Genomic DNA, 27,143 nt, shown 5'->3' on the forward strand with positions numbered 1-27,143 from the left:
TCTTTAATCTTTGAATAGTTTCCACAATTTTACAGTGAGCTGTGTCTTCCACTATAAATCAATGGTTCTCAAGCTTTTGCTAATGGAACAATTTTTCTTCAGTCAAGTAACTCCAATTACAGGTGAGTAATATGTTCATTTTAATTATAATTTTCATTTGAAAATAATCTGTTCCTGTCAGGGCATCAAAATGCATTCATTTAGATTTGTTGAGAGCTGATGCCATGAATGTCTGATTTGGGACAGGTATGGCTAATTTCAATTATGGAGAGGCCTCTATTTTTTTTTTTTTTTTTTTGGGGGGGGGCACTTCGGACTACACACTTCCCTAACCATTGCTATAACAAAAATGGGGACAAAAAATGTCTGTTTTTAATTGAGCCAATGGAAGAAACAGAAGATTTGCTTGGCCATTTTAAATTTTAATGTACGAAAAAAAGATCAATTGCTTAACTACCTAGGATGGCAAAAAGCAAACCAGCCATTAAGTGCCACGAATCATTTTGTGCTTTAAAAGATCTATTTCCTCAAAGGTTTAATTTGTTTAAAATTATAATCGAAAATAATAGGCTGGCTCGCTCACCCGTTTTAGCCCTCGTAGCGTCCAATTAAGCCGCAACACGTGTTTGAAAGACAGTCAAGCTTTTAAAACTGGTGTTGTGGTGGACACGAGGACCATGTCTCTCATCCAGTAGGCATGTTGCTATGATCCTTTGAACCTATTGGCTTTGTCTTTGCTGTTTTGGACTTTGTTCTATCAGTTTTGTCATGGCATGCGAAGAGTAAAGATCTCCACTAGCACAGCAACGTGTGGTTTCTTCGCCTCGCCACAGTATATCCAAGATTTGGGAGAGCACAAAAGTACTCAATCTAGAAGAACGAACTGTCAAGGCCGCAGGGAGGGATGAAACAAAGTAAACATCCTTTCGCGTGCAGTGGCAGCAGTGACTCTTTACAATTCCCGTCTCGGGAGTTTTGAGGCACTGGCCAGCGAAGTCGGCCACCTTGTGGTTAGCACTAGCATTTTTTTAAAACTGGCTTGACGATTATGAAAAACGAATCGAGGGCAACTGAGTGTGGATATAAGTTGCTCTTAATAGCTCGCTCGTAGACCGTTTCTGAACTTGGAATCTCGCCACTTTAATCACATGACGTGTAACCCAGCAATGATATTTTGTATTTTCATGGCATTTTTTTTCCCATAGTGTCATTTAAGCGAGCAACGCAATACCCTGGGTGTAAAAGTCTTTGAAGTGAATAGGGAATGTTGTTTCATTTAAAACTTACTGGCTGAGCTTTTACACTCTGGATCACTTGTCCTCCAAAATTGTACCATATCCAGAATTGTTAAAAACTACAATTCATCTCAATGTATATTTTTAAAACTATTTCCAAAAGGTTCTAATAAATGCTTTTATATGTTATGTGGGATCAAATCATTTCTTTTAGGCAAGAAAAAAAATCATTGCTCAGAAGTTTCTTTTTTTTAATCTTTTAATTAGAAAACAAAACGCAAGAGCAACAAGGCAGACACGTGGCAAGCAGACGTGTCAGCGGAACCCATTGCGGACTCTACTTGAAGGGATTAAAACATTCTCAGGGAGTCTACAGAATCAGGAAACGTAATTGACATTTTTTTTTTTTTAAACAAATCAAGGTTGGTGGCTAAAGATGGTAGCATGTGGCTAGCTCATCCTGAGCGTTCGTGCCACCGTTGTAGACAAATGTCTTAAAAATGATAAATACAAAAACCATATTTTCCAAGGGCCCAAACAAACAAGCTTACAAAATTGAAATGCCACCCTTCCCATGTTGAACGAAGAGTAAAAGTGGCATGAAAAAGGCAAAACCCAAACGAAGACTACTCAACGCTGGTACTCCGACAGCGGTCGGCGTGCCTGCCGTGGTCATTGGTAGGCTCCCGCTCACGATGGCCCCTGTCTCGGCTGTGACTGCGGTGGTGTGAGCGTGGCTCGCCGTCCCGCTCCTTGTCTCTGCCGTCCCGCTCCTTGTCTCTGCCGTCCCGCTCCTTTTCTCTGCCGTCCCGCTCCTTTTCTCTGCCGTCCCGCTCCTTTTCTCTGCCGTCCCGCTCCTTTTCTCTGCCGTCCCGCTCCTTTTCTCTGCCGTCCCGCTCCTTGTCTCGCTTTCTGCTCTTCTCCTCGCCAGCGCCCTTGTGCTGCCTGTCGCGGCTGCGACTGCGGCTGGACCTCTTGGCTTTGCGCTCGTCTCGGTACCTGTCCCGCCGCTCGTCGCCGTCCCCTTTGCCCTTACGCTCCCTGGACCTGTCCCCGTCCCTGTCCCTCTCACCGGGGCGCTCTCGGTGGTGGTCCTTCCGCTTGCCCCGGTCGTCGACGTTCCGCTCCTTGCGTTTGTCCCGGCTGGCGCTGCGGCTTCTTCGCCGCTCGCGTCTATCTTGGTGGTTTCGCTCGATGCTGCTGGACGGTCTCCTCTCCAGGTCTCGCTCTCGCACTTCCCTCTCTTTCCTCTGACGCTCACGCTCCCGCTCCAGCTCGCGGTCGTAGCTGGGGGCATGCCGGTCCCGCTCGCGGTGGTGGCTCTGGCTCCTGGACCGCTTTGGAGAGCGCCTGGGGCTGGGTGTCCGCCTGGGGCTCCTGGGAAGAATGCAGTCACTCAATGACAACCTTTTCAAATCCCCTTTGAGGGAAATTTGGTCTAAAGCAGTGGTTCTTAACCTTTTTGGAGGCACCGAACCCTACCAGTTTCATTTGCTCATTCACCGAACCCTTATACAGTGGGCTCCCGTGTTACGAACTTAATCCGTTCAGCGGCTACGCTCGTAACTTGAACTGCTCGTATGACGGACAATCCAAACCTATGGTAATTAGTGAATGCGTGCAAAAACCTTAGGTAAAAACATCACGACTTTATACACATATTAAAAATGAGTAACAATCTGCTGTACAGTTAAATTAAATAACATATACAAAGGAAAAATGACATTTACCTTTGGGGCGACGTGACTTGAGCTGGGTGGAGGCGGAGGGGAGCAGAGACCAACCCGCAGAATTTATTGATTTATTTTCTTAAACGGAAACTTTTTTCAAACTAGAACATATCACCGGCGATTTCCTTCTCTTTAATCCATAATGGAAGAAGCCTCTCAATTTTGTTGTCGATCGAGGTCCGTCCCCCGGCAAGGAAAGTCTTGCCCTTAGAAGATTGCCGAGCAGTTCCGGCCATACTCACGAGCAAGGTTAACCATGCGTGCGCCTCAGATTTTTTTTTTTTTTTTTTTTTAATTATTATTATCTCCTGCTTGGTTTCTATTGTCATCATCCTCTTACTTCTTCCTTTACCGCCACACAAATTTTAAAAACTTTTTTTAATAAAACAAATCAATTAATAAAATAAAACAATTTTTCAAAAAGTCACAGTGGCCGAGACCGTGCTGGCCATTATTATTGTGGTAACAATGCTGCTCTATCGTTAGTTTAGCTCAGTAGGACCGGCGGGAAATCTCAGAGCAGGACGCTTTCAATGACTGTGCCCACTAACTGCAGACTAGACTGAGGAGTGGACCTCTGCGGCGGAGGCAAAAAAAAACAAACAAAAAAAACATCTGCGGCGGAGGCTCCACCGAACACCCTAGGGTTACGAACCCTAGACCAGGTTAAGAACCACTGATCTAAAGATAAACTGATATTTCTTATCTTGGTAGATACATTTATATTAACATATTAATATAAACATGAATATCTTCTTGATTTTTAATTGTTTATCCTCCATGCATTCCAAGAAAGGCTTTGCACGTTACCTGGAGCGGCGGCGGGGCTCGTCAAAGGCCTCCATCTCCTGTGGCAACTCTTTCTGAGGCACCTTGCGAGGCCTGCTCTTCATCTGCTGGTCAATACTCTTCTGCACTGGCACAGGAATGCGGGGGAACAGTGTAGAGAACCACTCCAGCTTGGTAAGGAAGGAGCGCAGCATCTCGCCCACTGTCATCACGCAGCCGCCGCCAGCCTTCACATCCAGCTCCTGCAATCAGAAGGTGGCGACGGGCCGACGAAAGATGGCTTAATGTGCGTAGCAGGGCCTTGTTCACCACATCAAACTCAAGGCAAATGTGTGATGGTCAAATACTGAGCCTTCACCTCTGTTCATTGAGCTTAATCGCTCACGTCTAATGTGTCTGCCTTTACTTTTACCACATGTCTCATATCATTTTGGCTGACTAGCAGACATCTGTACTCACACAGGGAGCATGGCTGGCGCTAAAACACCAATCCCGTCTTCCTCGACGCCAGGGGCGAACATAGTCCCATTATTTACATACACTTGCAAGCTGGGGTGACAACGGGGCAGGGCCGATATGATTTTTTTTGTTTTTACCCCATGTCAACTTTTTGGCAGAAAAAGATACCGATTTTAAAAGTGCTCATTTATTCCACAGTCTTGGAGCTATCGCGATGCATTTCAATTGGTATCAATCATATGCGGATTATCACTATTCACAGGGCAGGCTGGTACCTATTCCCCGCGAATAGCAGAAGTCAACACTAAATATCATATTGATTTTTATTTTTAACTATTTGGTTCACACTAATGTATTGCCTGGTTCAAAGAATTATGAGGACAATATTTTTTAAGTTTAAGTACTAGTTAAGTTGGATGCTTAATTGATGCAGTGCTATCTATTTCATGATTTTTTTTTTTAATTTAATAAAAAAAACTGTGAAATTTGGGTTGTCAAGTAGTGACATCAAGGTCAATTCTTTGCATATCTTCCTTTGCGTTGTGCACCAAATCACTGCTTGTCAAAATGAATGTTTTGAACAACAGGTAGGCAGAAAGACGTTAAGAAACTCCATGATATTTACTAAGAACAAACGATTAGGATATTAGACAAAGATCTGTATGTATACAATTAACCTTACTTCTCCTGGCTAATAATTCTCATTTTTATTGATTTATGTGTACTCCTACTTCCCTGTGAACCAGAATTCAGGCTTATGATGACAAATAACTTTTGCTTGAAATTTAATTCTATTGAATGTCAAATTTCAGCCGATGTTTTCAGGCCACCTTCATCATCCGCCTATCCCCCCCGGCCCCGCCCGCCACAAATGATTTCCATCTACTTTTTGAGGGTCGAAAGGGCGAGCGATCTGACTAGATTGCAGCCAGAGACAGAAAAACATGAGATGTCTCCTCCCTCTTCCCGCTTGAGTCTGGTGGCGAGATGACGGGCCAGCAATGGTGGAAGCACAGATGTGAGCGCTTGAAATGCTGGTTAACTTTTGTATAGTAGAGAACAGCCGCTTTGCACTCACACACGCAAACCAACAGTGCTGAGATACACTATCCAATTCACCTGCAGCACAATGGGCATCTAAAGAAAAAAACAGTGCAATTAACCAGTTGTTGAGGATTTGCAATCAGAGAGATATGTCAATACAGTGGACCCCCGTGTTACAACGTCCCTGACTTACGTTATTTTCATGTTGCGACGTGGAATACTGAGTTTTTTTCATCCGCTCTTTGTTATTTTCCCGGTTTTGCAACCAAAACAACTGTCATGACCCTAGGGGCTTGGCTGTATTTGTGTTGTTTTGTCTCCATCAGCAGGCGTTCTTGGGTAATTACACTTATTTCCAGTTGCTGTCCCTGTAACGCATCACTACAATTCTGGTCTGCTATTGGTCGGCGTCTCCTCACAGAGATGGTGGTCTGCTATTAGTCACCTGTTTCAAAATGGCGGAACGGTAAAGCTTTGTTTGATTGTCGATGGTTACATAACTGTATTTATAGTGCATTTTACTGCTTAATTCAAAGCTGAAAGGGTTAGCCATGGGTCCCAAGATTGCTTGTGATGTTAAAGAGAAAAGTAAGAAGATTTATATGGAAACAATGCTGGAGATAACCCTTATTAGGGAATATGGGCATAACAATTGACACTCAAAGGTAAATAAATCCTTTCTATATTTGTTATTTGTGATGCTTTCTGATTGTATACATGTATATTATGTATACATAGCACTTACTATACTATTTTGGTACCAATTTTTAATATGTATGCACAATTTTGATGTTTTTACCTGGGGTTCTAAACACATTAGCTATTTAACATAGATATGAATTGCCCGTCATACAGTGAATTCGCTTTACGACCTCAACCGCGTGACGGATTAATCTCATAACACGGGCGCCCACTGTACTTCATTTAAGTAGAATGCAGAAAAAGCAAAGGAGGCCTGGTTGCACACCTGGAGACCAACACATACAGAGAGCATATCAGTAGGCACAGCTGAACAATAGCGTGACAAACAAATGGAGGGTTTTGATCATTCATTTGGAACACAACAACAAAAAAGTTTTTGATTGAGAGCTGTTTATGATTGTGCTTTTGATTTTCGGTAGCATACATCAGAGTTCACCAACCACCGGCCTGCGGCCCAGTACCGGTCCATGGATCAAATGGTACCTGGCCGCACCCAAAACAATGTTTTGGAACTGATTCAGTTTAACAGTTCATTCATTTTTGCTTTGTTTCGCTTGATCTTTGTTTTTTGACGCTGCCTCTGGCTGCTGTTGATATTACATTTTGTAGTGAGAAGCATGGTGTGGTTTTGAGAAAAGTGAGTCAGTGACGCACAAGTTGTTTTGTCTCTGTGAAATCTGGCCCATGACTCTAAGTTGTACTTTCTATGTAAGAATCTTGATGTATGATACTATGCCAAAAATTGAGTTGGCTTGTTGATCAAACAACATGCTAGCTAATATTAGTTCTTATCTTTATCATGTTATATAGTGCTGCCCTGTATGCGCATTTGTTTGTGCCAGTTATTTCCCTTGAAATGAATACCATTTGTAATTCAGTTTTATGATCGAATGAATATAATTTGCGTACATTTTGAGTCCGCACCCCCCCATAAAAAGGGTGGAAACCACCAGTATATTATTACATTATTCAGCTGTCAAATATATTCAATATAATTTCAAAATCTACGGCTTTGTCGCAAAACAGAAAGCCTGAAAGCCAGGCAAAACAAAAATTGATTATTCACAACCATTCACGAATGTAGACGTTAAAGATTCATTTTGACTGGTCTGGCAGTAAATGAGGGAAACCATGTAATGTGATGTGCTACCAATATGAGATTGCAGCACTCAAGTTACACAAATTATCTGTCTTTGAGTTTGTGTGGCTTTAAAAGGCGGGGCCAAACAAATGAAAGCGCAATCTAGGCCATTGCACTCAGGCTAACAACTGGCAGTTAACTAGCTAGCCATTCGCCACTTTTTAAAAGCCTAGCGGCTGGTATATGAATAGGTTACAAGGATATAATCACTTTATGTTCAGTAAAAGGTGCAGCTGCAAATAACACTGGTTTTTGTATGTTTGTTTTTAGGCAGAATCTGGTGCAAAAACTTGTAGAAACCCTGACATTTTTCGAAATACAGAATTTTGTATTGTTCATTACAATCAAAATAAGAAAATATTGAAATATGACATGCGCTCTACGAAGTCATTAAAAATATCTATCTAAAAATTCGAGGGAAATAGTGTATAAAACTATGCAAATGTTGGCCAATATGTTTCCCCATTTTAATGAAAATTTGTATTGGCTGCCAATATCAGTTATCGGAAAACCTGTAACGAGCAATAATCGGCAATACACATCGGTCTATCTCTAATTATGTAGATGCGCCTGTTACATGTCTCGATCACTATATGAGGAGATTGTTTGTGCACATTGGCTATCATTTTTTTGATTGTGCAGCTCCACTTCAAAAAATGCCCGCTGAGTGCATTAACATAAGATAAATTTAAATGCGTGCATTGCCAATTAAACAAATGTCTTTTGTGCAAATAGCCCAGGTCAAATCTTAACAAAAGCATATGGTCATGCCTTGAAAAAATAAAATAAATAAATAAATAAATAAATTTAGTTTGCGTCATTTAAGGTACTTACCCTGAAAACAACCAGCAGCATGGAAGTGAGCAAGTTACCTAGCTACTGGGCTTTAGGGGACCAAACTGTGGATGATTAAGCCAAATGAAGGCAAAGGTGAAAAATCAGCTGTGCACATCACAGCAGGAGAGGGGGCAGGGTCACTTTCAAAGCATGGATTGCATATGTTCAATGGCAAGAAATAGAAACATGAAAATATTACCAGGCTTGACATACCTCCTCATCATCCATGAAGCCGTCGTACCAGTCAATTAAATCGGCTGGGGGTTGGGTGTATCTAGGGGAAAATAAATAAATAAATAATAAAAAATCGGGACCTGAAGTAATTGTGCCATGCGCATAAACAAAGACTGAGCAGATCCTACCGTATGTACATGAAACCAAGTGCTCGGATGTAGGGCGAGTCCGTGTGCGTGATGAGGCCCATCAGCTGCTTGCGTGTCAGCTTGAGGGTAAACAATTTGTAAAGCAGGCAGAAGGCCGTTGACACAATGCCACCTGTGCCGACGCCACGAACCTACAAGGGATCAAGTCAACAACATCAGCATTCAGCACACCAAAATAGTCAGCAAAGACCACTAACAGGCACTTCAAAAAGGTAAAAAAAGGTTCAAAAGGTAGTGATAAAGTGGTGCCTTGAACATTGAACATGATCATTGTTATATCGCCTGTCCAAATGTCAATCAATTAAATCAAATTTTATTTGTATAGCCCCGAATCACCGAAGTCTCAAAGCGCTTCACAGATGAAAAGAGGTCATGTCGAGACTTCTTTCGAAAAAAGAAGTCATACAGAGACATCTTTTCGGTGTGAGGTAAACAACAGCATCCCCTGTCAAAGCTCCCAGAAGGGGAAGGAAAAACTCAAAAACCCCAATTTGGGGAAAATCAGAAACCTTCAGAAGGGACAACAGGTGGGAGGAGCCCCCTTCCAGGCCCACAGGTTGAAGTGGATGCTGCATGTACCAAATACAGACAAATAGATACACACACAGACAAATACAGGTACACAACATAGATTACAGAAAACATATTGTGCTATATAGTGCAATGATGACTTGACAGCAGACAAAGCCATTGGGCAGGAACCTTAACCGGCGATGGTCGATCAGCGCAGGGCCAAATGGGGGCGGTCAAGTCAAGCTTCACCATCTAGCTAGTCCCCTCTCCAAGCCGGGAGAAGGGGGCAGGAAAAAAGGCCCATTAACTAAAGGCTTTTGAGTATAAATGTGTTTTTAGTCGGGATTTAAAGATTTCTACTGAGGTGGCTGCGCGAACTTCCATAGGTAGGGCATTCCATAGTACTGGCGCGCAATTGGAAAATGCCCTTGATCCCGCAGACTTTTTTTTAGCCCGTGGGGTCGATAACAAACCGGCATTTTGTGACCGAAGTTGTCGGGACGGAAGATATGGTGATGCTAAGTCGACAAGATAGGTAGGAGCTAAACAGTGTGGAAAAAAAACAAAATAAATAAAATAATTAACAACACCTTAAAATCACATCTCATGTGTATTGGAAGCCAATGCAGGTCAGCTACAATCGGATTAATATGATCGAACTTTCTCGTCTTTGTCAATAGTCTCGCTGCTGCATTTTGTACAGACTGCAAGGCTTTTGACGCAGGACATGGGAAGCCCAGAAAACCGAACGTTACAATAGTTTAGCCGCAACGTAACAAATGCATGAATTAATGTTTCAGCATGGCTAGGAGACAGAATAGGGAATATTTTAAATATATTGCGAAGGTGAAAAAACGCCGTTCGTGTCGTGTTATTAATATGCGTCTGAAAAGAGAGAGTGGAGTCAAATATCACGCCGAGGTTTTTTGCAAAACTACTTAGGGAAATAGTACAGTTATCCAGGTTCAACGAGGTATTCTTAACCCTTGTGGTAACATATAAAAACTAACCCTTAACCTACATATTTTACAAAAATGGTACCTGTTTTAAGATGTGATAACTAAGTCGTTTATGATTTTTTTTTTTTTACTTTCAACCACTCAAAATGTTCAGTAGCATCAGAGCTATATATATATATATATATATATATATATATATATATATATATATATATATATATATATATATATATATATATATATATATATACCCCTTTGTATACAATAAAAGTACAGTAATGTGTTATAGCCATATATGAAAGCGAAAAACAACAGCAATTTCAACCTTGAAAAGGTCAAAAAGTCCTGTGATGAATTTATAATTAACAGACATTATGTAACCAACAAACCATCAAATACTGAACAAGGACAACAAACAAACTAGAACAACAAACACTTTTCAGAACAAACAAAAAATAAACACTTCTGAACAAAAGAATAAGAACACTTGTTAGAACTTTTTTTTTTTTTTAAACAGTTTTTGCAAATTGTCCTCATATGCTTCCAAAGCAGTGTACCACACTTTTCACAAATGTTGGAAGCAACCGGTTTTTCTGTGCAGAGTCCACACTGCTTTCTTTTGCGGTTACCGCTACCCGCAGCCTCCTCTGCATCTTGCTCTGCAGTCGGCATGCAACCAGATTTACATTTCAGCAGAGAATATGGTCTGTATTGCTACTAAAGGCGTGTGTGTATTTGCGGGTCTTGCTGGCAAGTTCTTTAAAAAAAAAAACAAAAAAAAACGTATCCTTTGAAATGTGTAGTCTGCGCACACTTTGCTTACTTTTAAATGAGAGCTCTGGCGAGACACTCAACGGGTATGTATGTGACGTTGTTTGAATCGCCGTCTGTCTGCCGCTGTTGCGTTAGCTTTGCTACCGTATCAAATAAATATTTTGGGTTGTTTTTATTAAGACCAATCATTTTGGAAAAGTAATTTGTTTTTGCTAACCTAAGAGCCTTTTTATATTTTAGCAAGCTACCGCACCAGGCCTGACGGAAAACCTCGAGTTTAGTTGTTCGCCATTTACGCTCAAATTGTCTACTTAACGATTTGGACGTACGCGTTGCATCCATAAAACACGGACTGTGCCGCTTCGGACGAGTTTTAAGTCTTAACGGTGCTATAGAGTTTAGGGAATTTAAAAGAACCGTATTAAAATCGTTTGTGAGCTTATCGACTGAACCAATGAAAGACGGAAACCCAGTTGTTGCGAAAGGCAGTAGTTCAAAAAGTGCAGCTGTGGTTGTTGAGTTAATATCACGACTCTTAAAGCCTTGGTTGTGGTGAATAAGACCACACTGAGCTAGGACTGCGAATGTTATAAGATAATGACCAGACATAGCGTTAGTATACAGCAAAATTGTGACATTTGAAGCAGTTAGCCCACGGGTTAAAACTAAATCTAAGATATTACCATTCTGGTGTGTCAATGTTTGTATTATTTGTGCAAAACCAAATGCATCAATTACTGCTTGAAATGCGACAGTAAATGGCTCCAATGGGGAGTTCATATGAATATTGAAATCACCCCATTATTTATATATTGTCTGTATGGTATATTAAATCAAGCCATAAGTTCAAGGAATTCATCTAAGAATCCAGAGTATGGACCTGGAGGACGGTAAATAACTACCACATAGAATGGTGGTGAGTAGCTCGATCGCATAACGAGAGCCTCAAATGTCTTGAAGGTGTGATTAGTTCTCGTGCAAAGTTTAAGACCAGATTCTGAAATTAGGGCGACACCTCCCCCTTTTTTACAATGACGGGCTACGTGTGAGCCCACAAAGTTTGAGGGAGAGGCGTCATTTAATGATAAAAATTTATTTGGTTTTAACCAGGTTTCGCAGAGACCAAGCACTTTAAGATTGTGATCTGTAATAAAATCTTTTACAAGAAGGGCTTTTGAGGAGAGTGACCTAATATTTATGAAGCCGAATTAAACTGGTAATTTTTTTCTGAACTATTCTGAGTCTTAATGTTAGTAGTACTAATACAAACAAGATTTTGATGGCTGGGGCTCGGTTTGTATTTTGAGTAATTAAAACCTCGTCGCAATGTTAGTAACGTAGGAATTCGCCTGTTGACGGCTACAACGCACGTATTAATATTAATATTCTACCTAAGTGCTATGTCACTAATTCGACCGGTTAAGGAGGCATGGCTACTTTCCTTATTCAACACCACCTCAGCAGAAATCTTATCACTAGGGGATTCAGCATTAGGTATTGAAATAGTGTGTGGATTGCAGTGACCTAGACTAAGTATATTTTGTGTGTTGCAGCAGTTCAGCCTAGTGCCAGTTAACTCTAGCCTTAACGACTCCACACCCGTTCTAGCAGGCTCGCTACTCGCCTGCAACCCGACATGCTCTAATGTGACAAGTCATGGATGGCTCAAACAGTAATCTATGTTTCAAGAAAGAGTGATGGCGCCTTCCCAGTTAGGGTGAAGGCCATCCATCTTTAGCAGGTCGGGCCGGCCCCAGAAAGAGGGCCAATTATCTACAAACTGGAAACCTTGCTTTCTACAGAAACTAGCCATCCACCGATTAAGTGAGAATAATCTGCAAAACCTCTCATCATTGCCCCTCGCAGGAAGGCAGTCTATGTGTTACTACATTTCTGTTAAACTATTATCCTGAGCTTTACAACTACAGCAACATTAGTTTGTTTTGTCAAACCCTCTAGTGAATTTTGCACTGTGTGTTAACATTAAGCGTACAGACTTTCACAGACCACAGTGATGTGGTTTGGTTAAACAGGTAATGAGTTCTGGTTAGTTTTACAGCAACTTCAAACGGGAATGGCACCACTGATGTGTGGCTTTTTAAGGAAACATTGTTTACCATGTGCTAAAACGCTACTGGTTATGATGTTTTAACAAACAAAAAGTCACACGGGTCACACTTAAGCCCTGGTACCACTGTAGAGCAAAGACATAGTTAAGATGGTTAAAAATGAACAATCGGCCAACTTTTCAACAGTAATTCATACTAGAAACAAACTTAACTATTGAGAACTGGAAGCCTCTTTGACTAAGAGATATTATCGTATAGTATCAATTAGGTTAGGGAGGATTCCTAGAGGATTAAGGATGGGGAAATGAAAAATCACGTACTTCTCACTTACCCCTCCGCACATTCCAGTCTGACCAGCAGTCTTTCTACTGCCTTTCTCCCATGGTTCAACGTGAGTTACCTGCATGGAGAAACAATTAGCAAGTTATGGGAATACTAACCATTTTTGGGGACATATTTAGTGGTAAATGGTTCATATTAACCCTGCAATTAATTTGATGACTAGATTGTGTGTTTTCCCACTTGTTCACTGAAAATGGCATCACATGTGCTGGAGGATCAGGTAACTTAACTGTTTTGTGGGTTTGGCCGTGTGACTTCACCAGCTGAGCCGTGATTGGATTTTACCTGAGAACATTTACAGATGCCATTTTCTGTCGTAGGCAGGTGAAAAGCGCTTTATTTATGTATTAAACGATTTATTTGTCAAGTTATAAAGTTAAAAAAAAACTATTTTAATTATTTAAAATTATTTTAAAGAAAACTATTATTTGCGTTAAGGCCAAAAAGTACGTGCATGAACACTGGTACGAATGTTTTTATTTTAAACATGTTTCTACTAATAATACAAATAAATGGTGTAATTTCCATAACACTAAAACACTTTAACAGCGTTGGTGTCATTTGAAAGGGGTTCCCAAGCACTTTCCATTTGCACAGGTTTCCGTTACACTCGAACAACTTCGCTAATTTACATAATCTAAGTGAACGCTGACGTTTGGAGAAATTCATCACTCAAACAATTTTTGCAGAAAACTTGATGGAGCTATCACAAGTGTGACTAATTCCAGCATTTAAAACTAAAATGTGACGTTTTTTTCCAATTTAAACGGCGGGTGCCCGACCACAGTACTGTATATTGACGCTACTTTGTTAGCAGCTCGCTAAAAATGTTAGCGTCACATTAAACGAGTATATTTCAGACACGCAGCGTTGTACAGGATAACCAACACTCAAACGTGACGAATATTGCATTTAAATAAGGAGATGTAAGAAGAGGCGCCTCACAGACATGCCCTGAACCGTATGTGTAGTTAGCAACACGATAAGCTAGGCTAGGTAGCTAGCACGCAGAGTGTCATCTACAGCTTTACCTTGAAATAGATTTCGTCCACAACTTCGTGGTACGTCTTTAGCTCGTATAGCTGCACTTTGAAATAGGGCGAGGACAAAACATTGGTTAGAATCATCGGGTTGAGGTTCATCGTCTTCTCGTTTCCCCACAGAGGCAGGACGTTGCCATGTTTTCCGGACGGGGGCTTGCTCGCGGCCTGGCTCCCCATGGTAGCCATGGCGGCCAAATCGCTTTTCGACTGCGTGTGGCCACTTCTCGGCTACAAATCCATCGGCGTTGCTTGTCCGATCCGGTTGGCTGTCGCTTTGGCGTTTTAGTGACGCAAAATCGGCGGAGGATCAACGAGAACGACTTGCCACCCTCTTAGTTACTGCGCCTTAAGCGCGTCCCAATGTTGCAGAGTGTAACCGGAAATGGATGGTGGCGCAATGCTGCCGCACGTACGTCATCATGGGATGGAGGAGTACATCTGGATTACGTGTTTTCGGGATGCTTTCAAGTGGCATTTAACTACCGCTGGATATTAAGTAAGTATCGTGCGTCTCTAATTTTAGATCTCGGTTTCATGACCGCCTTTAATTTTGCCTTGTTGTAGAAGGGTAGCGGGCGGCTCAAGCACTGTGGAGCCCGACCGCAAGATTGCAAATGTTATCTGACGTTTGTTGATCTAAAATAAATTGATCTAAAATCAAACAAACCAGCATCTTTCTCTGTTCGCTGCGATTTGACTGCGGCGTTTTTTTAAATTTTATTTTACGCATGCGACGTCAAATCGTGCGTACGCAGTCAGGATTCCAACTGCTAGTTTTATTTTTTCATGAATAAAACATTTAGTTTCAGTTTCTCAAAACCCCGCATTGGTTTTAAATGCGTTCTTCGATTTTGAACTCAAGTCATACTAAGCGACAAAACTTAACAAAACTGTTCAATAAAGACCCATTTTTTTTCGATTTATTTTGAACAGACAACAAACGGCCACTGTAAATTTGAAGTTCTAAAATACTGATTTTCGTGAAATCCTTTTCTGTATGTAATAAAATATGACTCCAAAATGTCATTCAATGTTTTCTAATACATGTTTGTGTTGGATAATTCGTTGAGCACTTTATACTAAAGTTGATTGAATCAATTATAGTGCTTTAAATAAAAACAATTTCCAAACCATAGTGTTCAAACATTTATGACTGCAATGTTACAGGACAGTATTTCATATGTGACGCAGTGACAATATTACTTTCTCTGTATAGAGTCCATAGAACACAGTCATTTTGAAAGTAAAAACAATTTCCAAGCATTAAAACTTTTATGACTGTAATGTTACAAGGCGGTAATTCATCACTGACACAATAACAATATTACTTTATCTGTATAAATACTTGTATAGAGTCCATAGAACAGTCATGCGTGTCGCACCCTCGTTTTCTCTTATCAAATTCAACAGCGGGAATTTGGGTAAGAACAGTCCAGTCAGAATTTGGGGGATGGTGCAACAGTTCTTTAGTCAAGCTAAAATAGCATACACTCACACAACAGCAGTCAGACATAAAAATGACAGGCATATTGAAAGTAACTTTGAATGCAACTGTATTGGTGATATGAATACCCTTTTCTTGAAAGCTGGATCCCAAGAGGACTGACGTGCGTTCAGTTGGCAAGAGCCTCTGCACCGTGGCCTTCAACTGCATTTGGTGGACACCGGAGAGCTTTCCGGCTCTACACATACTAGGTAATTACACCAACAACACAGTCTTCATGGAATGAGGAACGGGGCGGGTGGCTTATGATGCCACCAGTCCAAAGCATTGCGTAATCGGGCACCTTCTGCTACAGTCGCATTCTCTGAAAAGCTTAGTGCTTGATCACCACCTGCTCAAATGCTCCCACCGTGACCCTAAAACAAAACACCGCCAGACATATTTTACTTTCCCCAAAAAACAAGGACACTTCCATTTGGTTTCTACTCATTTTTGACATTATCTTACAAGACATACTCAAATTCCCCATTTGCATAGTAGACTATCTTTGGATTTCAATGTAGTTGGGGTAGACACAATCCACATTTAAATAAGACCCACCGAGTGTGTTGGCTTCCCAAAGCGGTGCTCCCGCCAGGACCCACAAACAATCGCAGTCCTTCCTCTGTGATAAAATGCATACAAATGTTACAATCCCAAAACGCTTGCTAGCTTTCAGTTGCTAAAATCAGTCCTGAGTCAGAGGTTTACAATTCTTAACACAATGTTGGCACAAGTGTCTTTTGGATATGTGTGTTGACGTTGTTGTAACAATTCCTGATATATTATCAGGGGATTAAACTGGCTTTCCTTATGAACAATGTTATGGTTTCTCTGAAGGTTTTGCCGCATACAAACACATTGTGGAAAAAAAATACACATGGCGGTACGTGAGATTTTAACAAGACTGTTTAGGGTATCAGCAAATCTAATTTAATGCAGTGACTTTTCAAATTAAGAGCAAATGGAATGGAACATAAAACAACCTACTGCAAAATTGTGTCAGTGACTACTTAGCAAAACATTGTAGGTTTTTGTTTTGTTATGTTTTATACACATTTGCATTGTCATTAAAGACAGAATTTCCAGCAGATGACATAATACCATCTATCTTCTGGCATTGTACAAAATACACTTTGAGATAGCACAAACCTTTCAACACTAAGAAAAGGTTCTGACAACCAAAAGATATCAATTTGCATTCCAATAGACTTCTTGATGTTAGACAATGCCTTGTTGGTACGCATGACTTGCGGACAGCCAAAGCTATCATAAAATAAGGCTGGAAATCACTGTGCAATTCTATATTTTAATCTATTTTTGAAGTACAAATGCATTGGGCGATTGTCAGATGGCTACAAAGTAACAAAAGGGGCAATAATAATGAGCCAATTGATATTTTTGAGAGGCTTTTGACAGTTATTGATACTAAGGCTATTTAGTCACTTTGAGCAGTGTAAAGTAATATTTTGTATATAATTTGGTACAAATATTTTTCTGTTTGCTATCGACTGGAAATTACATCGCATGTGCTCAAGTAACGACCAATCACAGCTTACCTGTTTTCCGGTTAAGCTAGCTTTCATGATATTCGCCTCCATATGCTAGCAAGTCTGTAAGAATTTATTTCACAAATTGAAGAGTGGCTACATTATAGAACAGCTGACTGCAAATTCTCTCTTCAAGCCAGTGTAACAGTAATATATCAAAGCAAAACTACCATAGCCTTTTAAATAGTAAAAACTCAGCTCATCAATAATGAATTTCATGACTAAATCATTGTTCAGATAAATTGAGTACTGTAAAAAACACATTTGGCACATGATGTGACATCATGTGGTCAAAGTTTGGCAACCGACCGATCAAAGCTCAAGTGATAAATGTCACGTCACCAAAAGCCAGAAATCAGATGAGCCGTGAGCAGTTGCTACCTGCGCACGTGCGATGTAATTCTCAGTGCACAGCGAGGAGCAAAATGTTTTTAAAGCTATGAATTAGGCATGAAAAAATATTTATCAAATGAACTATAGAGGAAAAATGAGGTGAAAAGGGTGAAGTTAGCTTTAAACCAGCCAGCAATATTAATGGTGAGCAAGTGACTTGAAGCAAGTAGCCAAGCCATGGCGTCCACGCTCAAGCTCAAACTTGCCATTAAAAGCCGAGAAGCTGATGCAAGTGCAGCACGCCACCGCATCACTTGCACGTAATTTGATCTGGTCAGCAGCAGGATGCGAGCTGACTCGACAGTTTCACACACCCTCCGTACTGGAGTCCAGGATACCATGACTGAAATCGTGGCCCTGCAGGATTTTCTCAACGATGTCGTCGGCATCCACCCTGGTGTCGTTTACCCTGGTCATCTGATTCTCCATTGAGTTCTGCTTCACCAGATATCTAATTGGCAGATAGCAAACAAGGTGGAGCTTGGTTCCGGCGTGCTCAAAGTAAACGGTGACAACTACTCCAGATGAATTTCCCACATGAGACTATTTCAGTGTGGATCTGCACGGACGTTACCTTGTAGCTTTGGCAGTTGCCGCGTTCTGCTGGGTGGCGTGTTGGCAACTTCCAGGTGGAGAGTGCCGGTTCTCCTCGTCCACTCGCTCCGTTCGCTGCCGCTGCTCAACGGGCTCGGGCGTGCTGCCTATGCCAAGCGAGGCCGAACCTCCCGACGCGTTCCTTCGGTGGCTCAGATCCGGGGAACTGGAATGAGTTGAGCTGTAGCCTGTAAAATCAGAATCAAGTGTGGAGATGAGAGGGGCATGACATTCGTACGTTGTATGTGTGTACCTGAAATTTTGGACTGTTGACTAGTGTAGCTGGATGTTCTGGTGTGACCACTGGTAAGCCTTTCCTCTGGAACTGGAGTACCTAATAAAAATAGGCCTTTTAGCTAGATCTGCAAATGTATAAACTGAATCCTATCATGGCTGTTGAAGTTTGCAGTGAAGAACTGCACCACATGCTTCTGAACTATTTCAAACAATACTCCACACAGGCAATAACACAGGCAATGTTAGCAGGAAAAAAAAGTTCCCATTTGTTTATAATTTATTTGATGGATAAATTATTTTTCATGTAGAGTTACTTCCTTTAAAAACATATTTTGCCACTTGCTGCTGATTGAAAATGGCATCCAGCCAATCAGTGCGCAGCTTGCAAATGAAACATACAAATGGTGATCTGTTGCCTGAGCACATGTGATGTCATTTGAAAGTGGAAAATGTGTTTACAAAACAAATCATTGTACATCAAAAATAATTTATTAATGTTACATTTGAAAATGGCCAAATATGTTTTGTTATCTTTAAAGTAATACTTCGGACAAACTAGAATTCATTTACAGTTCTTCTATTGGATTTTGATCAAGCAGGTAGAGTTGCTTTTATCTACTGAGATTGTTGACACAACTTTTTATGAATATTTCATAATTATTTGTTATAACCTTCTTATCCTATGGAGAGCCACCACCCCATTTTCAATTTTGGGTCTCGTTTGCACATACAGTTAAATGAAAACAAGTAAATGAGTAGCTCTTTTCAAAGTTAAATCAAGGTCTACTAACCAATAAGCACTCAATGTTGCGATAGTCATAAAACACGTCTGTCGTGAAGTTTTCTCTCATCAAATGGAGAATGTATTTTTCAGATGATGCCTTATTGGAAGCCATTTGTTTCTGTGTATAAGTACCCGTTGCTGAATTGGATGTGTGCACGTCTCCTCCCTTACGCTCCTGGAGGAGACACTCCAACTCAGCCTGAGGTATACTCAATGACATGGCTGTGGAGGAGGGGCTGCAAGTATACATCATAATAAAACACACAACGTTGGTTACTGCAGGAACACATTGATTGCAAATGGATGATTAACAAGTCAATTCAAATTGTCATCACTTTAAGCAGACGGCAATAAAGGCGCCGACGCCTTGTCGTTTCTACTGTGTTGCCATGTTAAACACAAGAGTGACAAGGGCGGGGAAGCATAGTCAGGAATGTGTCACACTTCCATGGGACGCTCCTAGAAATCCTTCCCATACAGAGCCGCAGCCCTTCCCACTTTCATTATTAACACTGCCTGTTACAGAGCCAATCATAAACACACAGTGTGTTGTAAATTCATGAGTGTGCATGGAGTACATTTTGTTTGTATGTGTGTATGCTGCGGGAGGCCGTTTTTTGTTCGCTGGTTGTGACGGGCATGTTGCTGGGCAGCTAAATGGGCTCTACGAGCGGGCTTGCAATAGCGTTGTTGACGTGGTATTGGTAGGTGACTGTGACGCGCGTTTAGTTTCGAAGCAGTCACTGTGAGAAAAAGACATGAATAGGGAAAACAAAAAACGTTCAGTTGAGTGTCCTTGAGTCAGCACATTCGGCAGTGGAGTTTGTAAGCGGAATGAAAGTCACATTGTTAAATCATGTGTGTCCGACCGCTCTTTCTTCTGAGCTGCAGTGTGGATGAGGTTCTCCAACGCAGCCTCCTTGGCTACAATATATTTTGCTCTCTCTGCAACACAGTACCTTTTCTGCAATGCCCATTTGAGAGTTGCGTTTTCTTATTCAACAAGGGATATAAATTTGGGAGGAATGTATTTGTTTGTTTGAGTCTGATTAAGTGCAGAGGTTTCCAAACTATAGCCCGGGTGCCATTTGCAGCCTGTCATCCACATTTTTGTGGCCCGCAGCATATGCTAAAAATACATTTTGACATGGCCTGCAATGCTGTTTAAAAAAGTAATTAACAGATTTGACAGTAGACACTGGTACAAGCGCGACCCTAACACATCTCATCACTTTTAACAAAGAGCCTTGACTTAGCAGCTTCTTTTCCTTCAAATAACTAGAGTATAGAGTGCTTAAATTTAGGTTATAAAGCACCAAAAGCAATTGCAAAGTAATCAAATCTTTTGAGGTACTAAAAAAATAATAGTATTTCAACTACTAAAATTACCCAAGTAATTGATTATTTCAGTAATAAAGTCACCAATATGGGTAGTAAAACGCTTACCTTTAGGTACTTAAGTACCAAAACTAATTAATGTATAAAGTAATTGATTAGTTTAATAAATGAAGTCCTCAAGTAATTGATGACTTTGATAGTTACCCAGGACCTACTGAAGTAATCAATTACTTTAGGTAGTAAAAGTACTAGTAGTTTAACTTATAATTGTAGTAAAGTACAGATTATTATAAACGTATAAACTTTATGTTTAAAGTCTATATAATAGACAATGTGTAACAACTTGCTTTATTCATTTTAAGAAAAAAAAAGTGGCCTGAACATCTTTGGATTTTTCTGAATGTGGCCCTCAAAGTAAAAGCTTGGACACCCCTGATCTAGTGGCAAGTTGAAGGCGTGAGCAGAGGAGTTTTCACAAGTTACATCACATTCTTTGCTATGAAGAAAGCAGCATGCAAGCAAGCCTTGACGCTTCCCCAGACATTGATCTTATCACTTAACAGTCGTCGCATCAATGAGCAGGCTGCCTGTTATCAGATATCAGATAAAAGCAAAGGATCAAAATAATACTTTCATCTGTGCGATCATACTTTCATGTGTGTGCGTAATTTGGACATCAGAAAAGAGCAAGGGCGTCAGTCTAAGGACAGGCAGGATGTTGGCGCCATTTCTACAACGTTTAACAGGATGCCTTAAGGGGTGTAGAATTTTGGAAGCAGACCAAAAATGTCCAGGAAATACAGAATGTGCCTCAAATGTCTTTGAAATATGAAATTAGTGCCAGCTTTCAAACGCAGACGCTCGCCCAAAAGACATGAACTCGCTCGCAACGATAGAGACTATTGGGGGAAAAAAAACAATGTCAGCAATGTCGGCAATGGAATCATGTATAGGTATAGGTCATGTATAAAGCAATCATTTAAATTTCAAGTGCCCTTTCCAGGCTTTTTAGGAAATTCCACAAAGATGGCCACCACTTGAATTTCAAGTGCTCTTTGCAGCCTTTTTTTTTTTTTTTTAGAAATTCCACACTGATGGCCACTTGTATTTGTAGTTAAATAGATGATAATTTGACAGCAAAATTATTTTTCAATAACAATTTATCATTTTAAAAACACATTTTTCCACTTGCTGTCAACTGAAAATGGCAATACAGTGGGCCCCCGTGTTACGAACTTAATCCGTTCAGCGGCTATGCTCGTAACCCGAATTCGCTGTATGACGGGCAATCCAAACCTATGTTAATTAGTGAATGCGTGCAACGCGTGCAAAAACCTTAGGTAAAACATCACGACTTTATACACATATTAAAAACTAGTAACATAATCTACTGTACAGTTAAATTAAATAACATAAATATACAAAGAAAAAATGACATTTACCTTTGGAGCGACGTGACTTGAGCTGGTGGTGGGTGGAGGCGGAGGGGAGCAGAGACGAACCCGCAGAATTTATTTATTTTCTTAAACGAGAACTTTTCTCAAACGAGAACATATCACCGGCGATTTCCTTCTCTTTAATCCATAATAGAAGAAGCCTCTCCATTTTGTTGTTGACCAAGGTCTGTCCCCTGGCAAGGAAAGTCTTGCCCTTAGAAGATTGCCGAGCGGTTACGCACATACTCACTAGCAAGGTTAAGTATGCGTGCGCCTCCTTCGTATTTTTTTTTACTATCTTCTGCTTAGTTTCTTTTGTCATCATCCTCTTACTTCTTCCTTTCCCGCCACTTGCAATTTTAGAAGCCACGTCTAACAGATAAAGTTTGCAAAGTCTTCACAACACACCGACCAGCTGTGCCATCAAGCTAGATAAAGGCGTTCGGCGAATAGCATATCGGCATTTCTGTGATTGACGTGACACCGACCAATAGCATATCCGCATCTCCGTGACTGAGACCATGACTGTGACCTTAATCGACCAATAGCATATCGGCATCTCCGTGACTGAGACCGTGACTATGACCTTATAAGACCAATAGCATATCAGTGTTTCAGTGACATGCGAGAATAGTTATTTTTGTTGATGCAGCAAAGCGAAAAAAATAGTGCGGACACACTGACCGACATGTAGGATTGTTCGTAAGACGAATGTTTTGTGCGTAAGAGGGGGACAAAAAACGCCGCGGTCCACGTTCGTAAGATGAAAACTTCGTAAAACAGGGAGTTCGTAAACCGGGGCCCCACTGTACTTCATTTTGTGAATGGCACAAGACCAAAAGGTGAGCTGTGATTGGTCGTTACTTGACCACTAGTGATGTAATTTTCATGCAAAATAATTATTCAACTATAGATGTTGAAAATGGCTAAATAAGTGGAATATCTCTTTAAATTGCATCATGATGGTGAATTGATGACTGATGAACTCAGAACCTTGGAAGCATATAGCCTAGTGTTTGTATTTGTGACGTGAAAGTTTGCATATATACTGTACACACACGCATATAATTCTAGAAAGACAGACAGATGGATACAGACAGACAGATAAAGCAGAGGTCAACTAGCACAACAAAAATCCAAATCGAAAACCTCCCTTTGCAGTTATCACAAAAGTTACTTACGTTTTAAAACAGGGGTCTCCAGACATAAGTTGTGTTGTGATGACGACCTGTAAGACCAGATAAATGTCAGTTGTAGAATGACAAACATCTGATCCCATCAGATATACAGCAGTGGGTGGTTTTCGCTTTTGGCTATCTTAAATGAGTTTGAGCACCAACTATGATGCATTTCAGATACAGTGGGCCCCCGTGTTACGACCTTCATTCGTTCAACGGCTAGGCTCGTAACTCGAATTCGCCGTATGACGGGCAATCCAAACCTATGTTAATTAGTGAATGTGTGCAACGCGTGCAAAAACCTTATGTAAAAACATCACTACTTTATACACATATTAAAAATTAGTAACATAATCTACTGTACGGTTAAATTAAATAACATAAATATACAAAGGAAAAATGACATTTACCTTTGAGGCGACGTGACTTGAGCCGGTGGTGGGTAGAGACGGAGGGGAGCAGAGACAAACCAGCAGAATTTTTTTTTTTTTCCTTAAACAAGAACTCTTTTCAAACGAGACCTTTTTTTAAACAATGACTTTTTTTGTTTAAACGGAAATCTTTTTAAACGAGAACTTATTTTTAAACGAGAACGTTTTTTAAACGAGCCTATCAGACCGCTTAGAGAGGGCTGCATATGTGTCTGAGTGAGACTCCCTACCGGTCCGCTTTGAGAACGCTGGATAAGCAGCAGAGTGAGACCTCCTTCTCAGTCGCGACCACAAACCGGAATTAGCCCGTTATCTCCCGAGCGCCGATCCAGACAAATAAGCACCTGCGGCCGGCGATCGACGGACTCAAATCATATTTTATTTTATTTTTACTAAAGAAGGGTTCAGTGAATGAGCATATGAAACTGTGGGGTTTGGTGCCTCCAACAAGGTTGAGAACCACTGCTTTAATGGCTTCCTCGTTCTTGAGAATTGTACCGATTGTCGAGCGGTTACGCCCATACTCACTAGCAAGGTTAACTATGCGTGCGCCTCCTTCTGATTTTTTTATTATCTCCTGCTTCGTTTTTATTGTCATCATCCTCTTACTTCTTCCTTTACCGCCACTTGCAATTTTAGAAGCCATGTCTAACAGATAAAAGGTTGCAAAGTCTTCATAACACACGGACCAGCTCGTGCCATCAAGCAAGGTGAGGGAGTTTGGCCAATAGCATATCGGCATTTCTGTGATTGACGTGACGCCGGCCAATAGCATATTGGCATTTCCGAGACATGCGAGAAAAGTTGTTTTTGTTGATGCAGCAAAGCGAAAAAAATAGTGCAGACACACTGACCGGCATATTGGATGGTTCGTAAGACAAAAGGTTTTTGCGTAAGAGGGGGACAAAAAACGTCGCGGTCCACGTCATAAGATGAAAAATACGTAAAACAGGGGGTTTGTAAACCGGGGGCCCACTGTATAGTTGGCATGCTACCTTCAGAATGGAATTATCCTGTCTGGTTTTCTTGGGGTTATATCCCTCCAGCAGAAATCTTCTTGTAGTGCTGCCCGACCCAGCAAACTCAGACAAGTTTAAATTAGCAAAGCCCAGCTGCAAACAAAACAATCAAAACAGTGGGAAATGAAAAACAGAATAGACAGAGAATAGTTACTTGTAAATGGCAGTACAGGTACAGATATTTCAAGCCGGAATCAAACATTAAACAGTCATGGAGTTAACAGTACAACACAGTCATGCTATCAATAAAAAAAAAAAAAAAAAAAAGTGGTAACATAGTTATTGATTATTGATGCCGGAATTTATGGAAGAAATACCTTTGTAAATGCTTTCCCACCCTTCAATTCCTGCAATGACAAATAAAAAAATAAAAAATTAAAAAAATAAAAATTGGTTGCATACTCCAGGGAACTTCGACAACACTTTTTTGATCGGCTTTTCAGTGTCATGCGAAAATAGTTAATTTTGTTGACACAGAGAGATTAAAGAGAAGGAAATCGCTGGTGATATGTTCTCATTTGAGAAAATTTCTAGTTTAAGAAAATAAATAAATAAATTCTGCGGGTTCGTCTCTGCTCCCCTCCGCTTCCACCCAGCTCAAGTCACGTCGCCCCAAAGGTAAATGTCATTTTTCCTTTGTATATTTATGTTATTTAATTTAACTGTACAGTAGATTGTTACTAATTTTTAATATGTGTATAAAGTCGTGATGTTTTTACCTAAGGTTCTTGCACGCGTTGCACGCATTCACTAATTAACATAGGTTTGAATTGCCCGTCATACGAGCAATTCAAGTTACGAACATAGCTGCTGAACGGATTAAGTTCGTGACACGGGGGCCCACTGTGTGTGTGTGTGTGTGTGTGCGTGCGTGTGTGTGCATATATATATATATATATATATATATATATATATATATATATATATATATATATATATATATATATATACACATATATACACACACACACATATATATATATATATATATATATATATATATATATATATACATATATATATATATATATATACATATATATATATATATATATACATATATACATATGTGTATATATATATACATATATATACATATATATATATGTATGTATATATATATATATATATATATATATATATATATATATATATACATACATATATATATATATATATATATATATATATATATACATACATATATATATATATATATATATACATATATATATACATACATACATATATGTATATATATATACATATATATATACATACATACATATATGTATATATATATACATATATATATACATACATACATATATGTATATATATATACATATATATATACATACATACATATATATATATATATATATATATACATATACATATATATATATATATATATATATATATATATATATATATATATATATATATATATATATATATATATACACAGTGGGCCCCCCGGTTACGAACTTAATCCGTTCGGCGGCTACGCTCGTATCTCGAACTGTTCGTATAACGGGCAATCCAAACCCATGTTAATTCGTGAATGCGTGCAACGCGCGCAAAAGCCTTAGGTATTAACATCACGACTGTACACATATATTGAGATTCAGTGACATAATCTACTGTACAGTTGCATTAATCAGCAAATACAAAGGAAAAATGACTTTTACCTTGGGTACGACGTGACTTGAGCTGGCTGGAAGCGTAGGGGAGTAGAGACCAACTCTCAAAGTCAAGTCGGCAAGGCAGATATGCCATTGGTCTTACAATGTCAGAGTGACTCTTTCAGTCAAGGTGTAAGTCACGGAGATGCTAAAACATCATCCTCTTACTTCTTCCTTTATTGCTACTAGTAATTTTAGAAGCTATGTCTAACAGATAAAGTTTGCAAAGTCTTCACAACATTCTTCCCTTCCGTTTTTCACTCATTTTCTCTCCTTCCTTCCATCCCAACCAGCTGTGCCATCAAGCTAGATAAAGGCGTTCGGCCAATAGCATATCGGCACTTCTGTGATTGACGTGTGACGCCGGCCAATAGCATCTCCGTGAGTGAGACCGGGTGACCTTAATCGACCAATAGCATGTTGGCATCTCCGTGACTGACTGATAATTATTCGCACTTTTTTTTTTAAACGGTTGGAATGTATTGACAATTTAATTAAAAAAAAACACACATTTAAACCAATGACAATTCTTTGTCCTGCAATCGGCACATTTAATTTCATGTCAGCTGTTTTTCCCTTTAGCTGTACAAACACTACACTTAAATGGTAATATATTTAGACACCGTGAGTGAGACAGTCACTGTGACGTTGTAAGAGCAATAGCGTTCACGTTACTGCCACAAGAGTCAACTGCTGATTTTGTTGACGCAACAGCTGATTTTGTCGACGCAGTTTAGCGAAAATATCTTTGCACACACAATGGCCGGCATGTCGGATTGTTTGTAAGGCGAAAGGTTTGTTCGTAAGTGGGGGACAAAAGTTTCCGTGATCCACGCTCGTAAGGCGAATTGTTCGTAAAACAGGGTGTTCGTAAACCGGGGGCCGACTGTACACGTTTTTCACCTTATGACGTGGACCGCAACGTTTTTTTTCCCCTCAAAAAAACAACTTCTATTCTCAAACGTGGCGGTCAGTGTGCGCGTATGTCTATT

The 27,143-nt window shown here is 40.1% G+C and overlaps 3 protein-coding genes across 5 annotated transcripts in view; 1 reads left to right on the top strand and 2 right to left on the bottom strand.

Moving 5' to 3' along the window:
* Positions 1 to 1,476: 1,476 nt before the first annotated feature.
* On the bottom strand, positions 1,477 to 14,416 carry prpf38b (pre-mRNA processing factor 38B). Of its 2 annotated transcripts, none has more exons than XM_088430410.1 (6): positions 14,009 to 14,416; positions 12,967 to 13,035; positions 8,300 to 8,451; positions 8,151 to 8,211; positions 3,776 to 3,996; positions 1,477 to 2,612 (listed from the first exon to the last, which is right to left on the bottom strand). In XM_088430410.1, exons 1-6 carry the CDS (start codon positions 14,204 to 14,206, stop codon positions 1,862 to 1,864), a joined length of 1,452 nt encoding a protein of 483 aa, XP_088286536.1. In that variant the 5' UTR covers positions 14,207 to 14,416; the 3' UTR covers positions 1,477 to 1,861. The 2 variants fall into 2 exon arrangements, with proteins under 2 accessions (XP_088286536.1, XP_088286537.1); XM_088430411.1 differs by lacking the exon at positions 14,009 to 14,416 and adding an exon at positions 13,208 to 13,225.
* The window catches only part of LOC148415242 (mitochondrial adenyl nucleotide antiporter SLC25A24-like), a 38,631-nt gene continuing 25,846 nt past the window's right edge, over positions 14,359 to 27,143 (top strand). Inside the window, exons 1-2 of the mRNA XM_088430414.1 lie at positions 14,359 to 14,516; positions 15,607 to 15,715. The gene's annotated coding sequence lies outside the window, so the exon portion shown is untranslated. The remainder of the gene's footprint in view (positions 14,517 to 15,606; positions 15,716 to 27,143) is intronic.
* Positions 15,154 to 27,143, bottom strand: part of LOC148415243 (EEIG family member 2-like) — an 18,132-nt gene continuing 6,142 nt past the window's right edge. The window contains exons 3-11 of one of the 2 annotated variants that reach the window (XR_015867514.1): positions 24,781 to 24,810; positions 24,440 to 24,556; positions 23,017 to 23,063; positions 19,194 to 19,297; positions 18,294 to 18,374; positions 18,021 to 18,228; positions 17,653 to 17,897; positions 16,065 to 16,128; positions 15,154 to 15,880 (exon numbers count right to left, since the gene is read on the bottom strand). Coding sequence is in view for 1 of the 2 variants with exons in the window: in XM_088430415.1 (XP_088286541.1) it covers positions 15,838 to 15,880; positions 16,065 to 16,128; positions 17,761 to 17,897; positions 18,021 to 18,228; positions 18,294 to 18,374; positions 19,194 to 19,297; positions 23,017 to 23,063; positions 24,440 to 24,556; positions 24,781 to 24,810 (831 nt within the window). In the remaining variant the exon portion in view is untranslated. The remainder of the gene's footprint in view (positions 15,881 to 16,064; positions 16,129 to 17,652; positions 17,898 to 18,020; positions 18,229 to 18,293; positions 18,375 to 19,193; positions 19,298 to 23,016; positions 23,064 to 24,439; positions 24,557 to 24,780; positions 24,811 to 27,143) is intronic. The other variant, XM_088430415.1, reaches the window with a different exon arrangement.

The sequence above is a fragment of the Hippichthys cyanospilos genome, chromosome 12 (assembly GCF_059441005.1).
Source record: "Hippichthys cyanospilos isolate Australia breed blue-spotted pipefish chromosome 12, RoL_Hcya_1.0, whole genome shotgun sequence".
Taxonomy (NCBI): Eukaryota; Metazoa; Chordata; class Actinopteri; order Syngnathiformes; family Syngnathidae; genus Hippichthys; species Hippichthys cyanospilos.

Bases quoted from the DNA above. Each gene is read 5' to 3' on its own strand.
- prpf38b (XM_088430410.1), bottom strand. From the start codon at position 14,206: ATGGCTACCATGGGGAGCCAGGCCGCGAGCAAGCCCCCGTCCGGAAAA. The intron at 13,036-14,008 runs GTAAAGCTGTAG...TTCTCCATGCAG, and splicing joins TGGACGAAATCTATTTCAAG to GTAACTCACGTTGAACCATG. The intron at 8,212-8,299 runs GTAGGATCTGCT...ATTTTCCCCTAG, and splicing joins CTTGGTTTCATGTACATACG to ATACACCCAACCCCCAGCCG.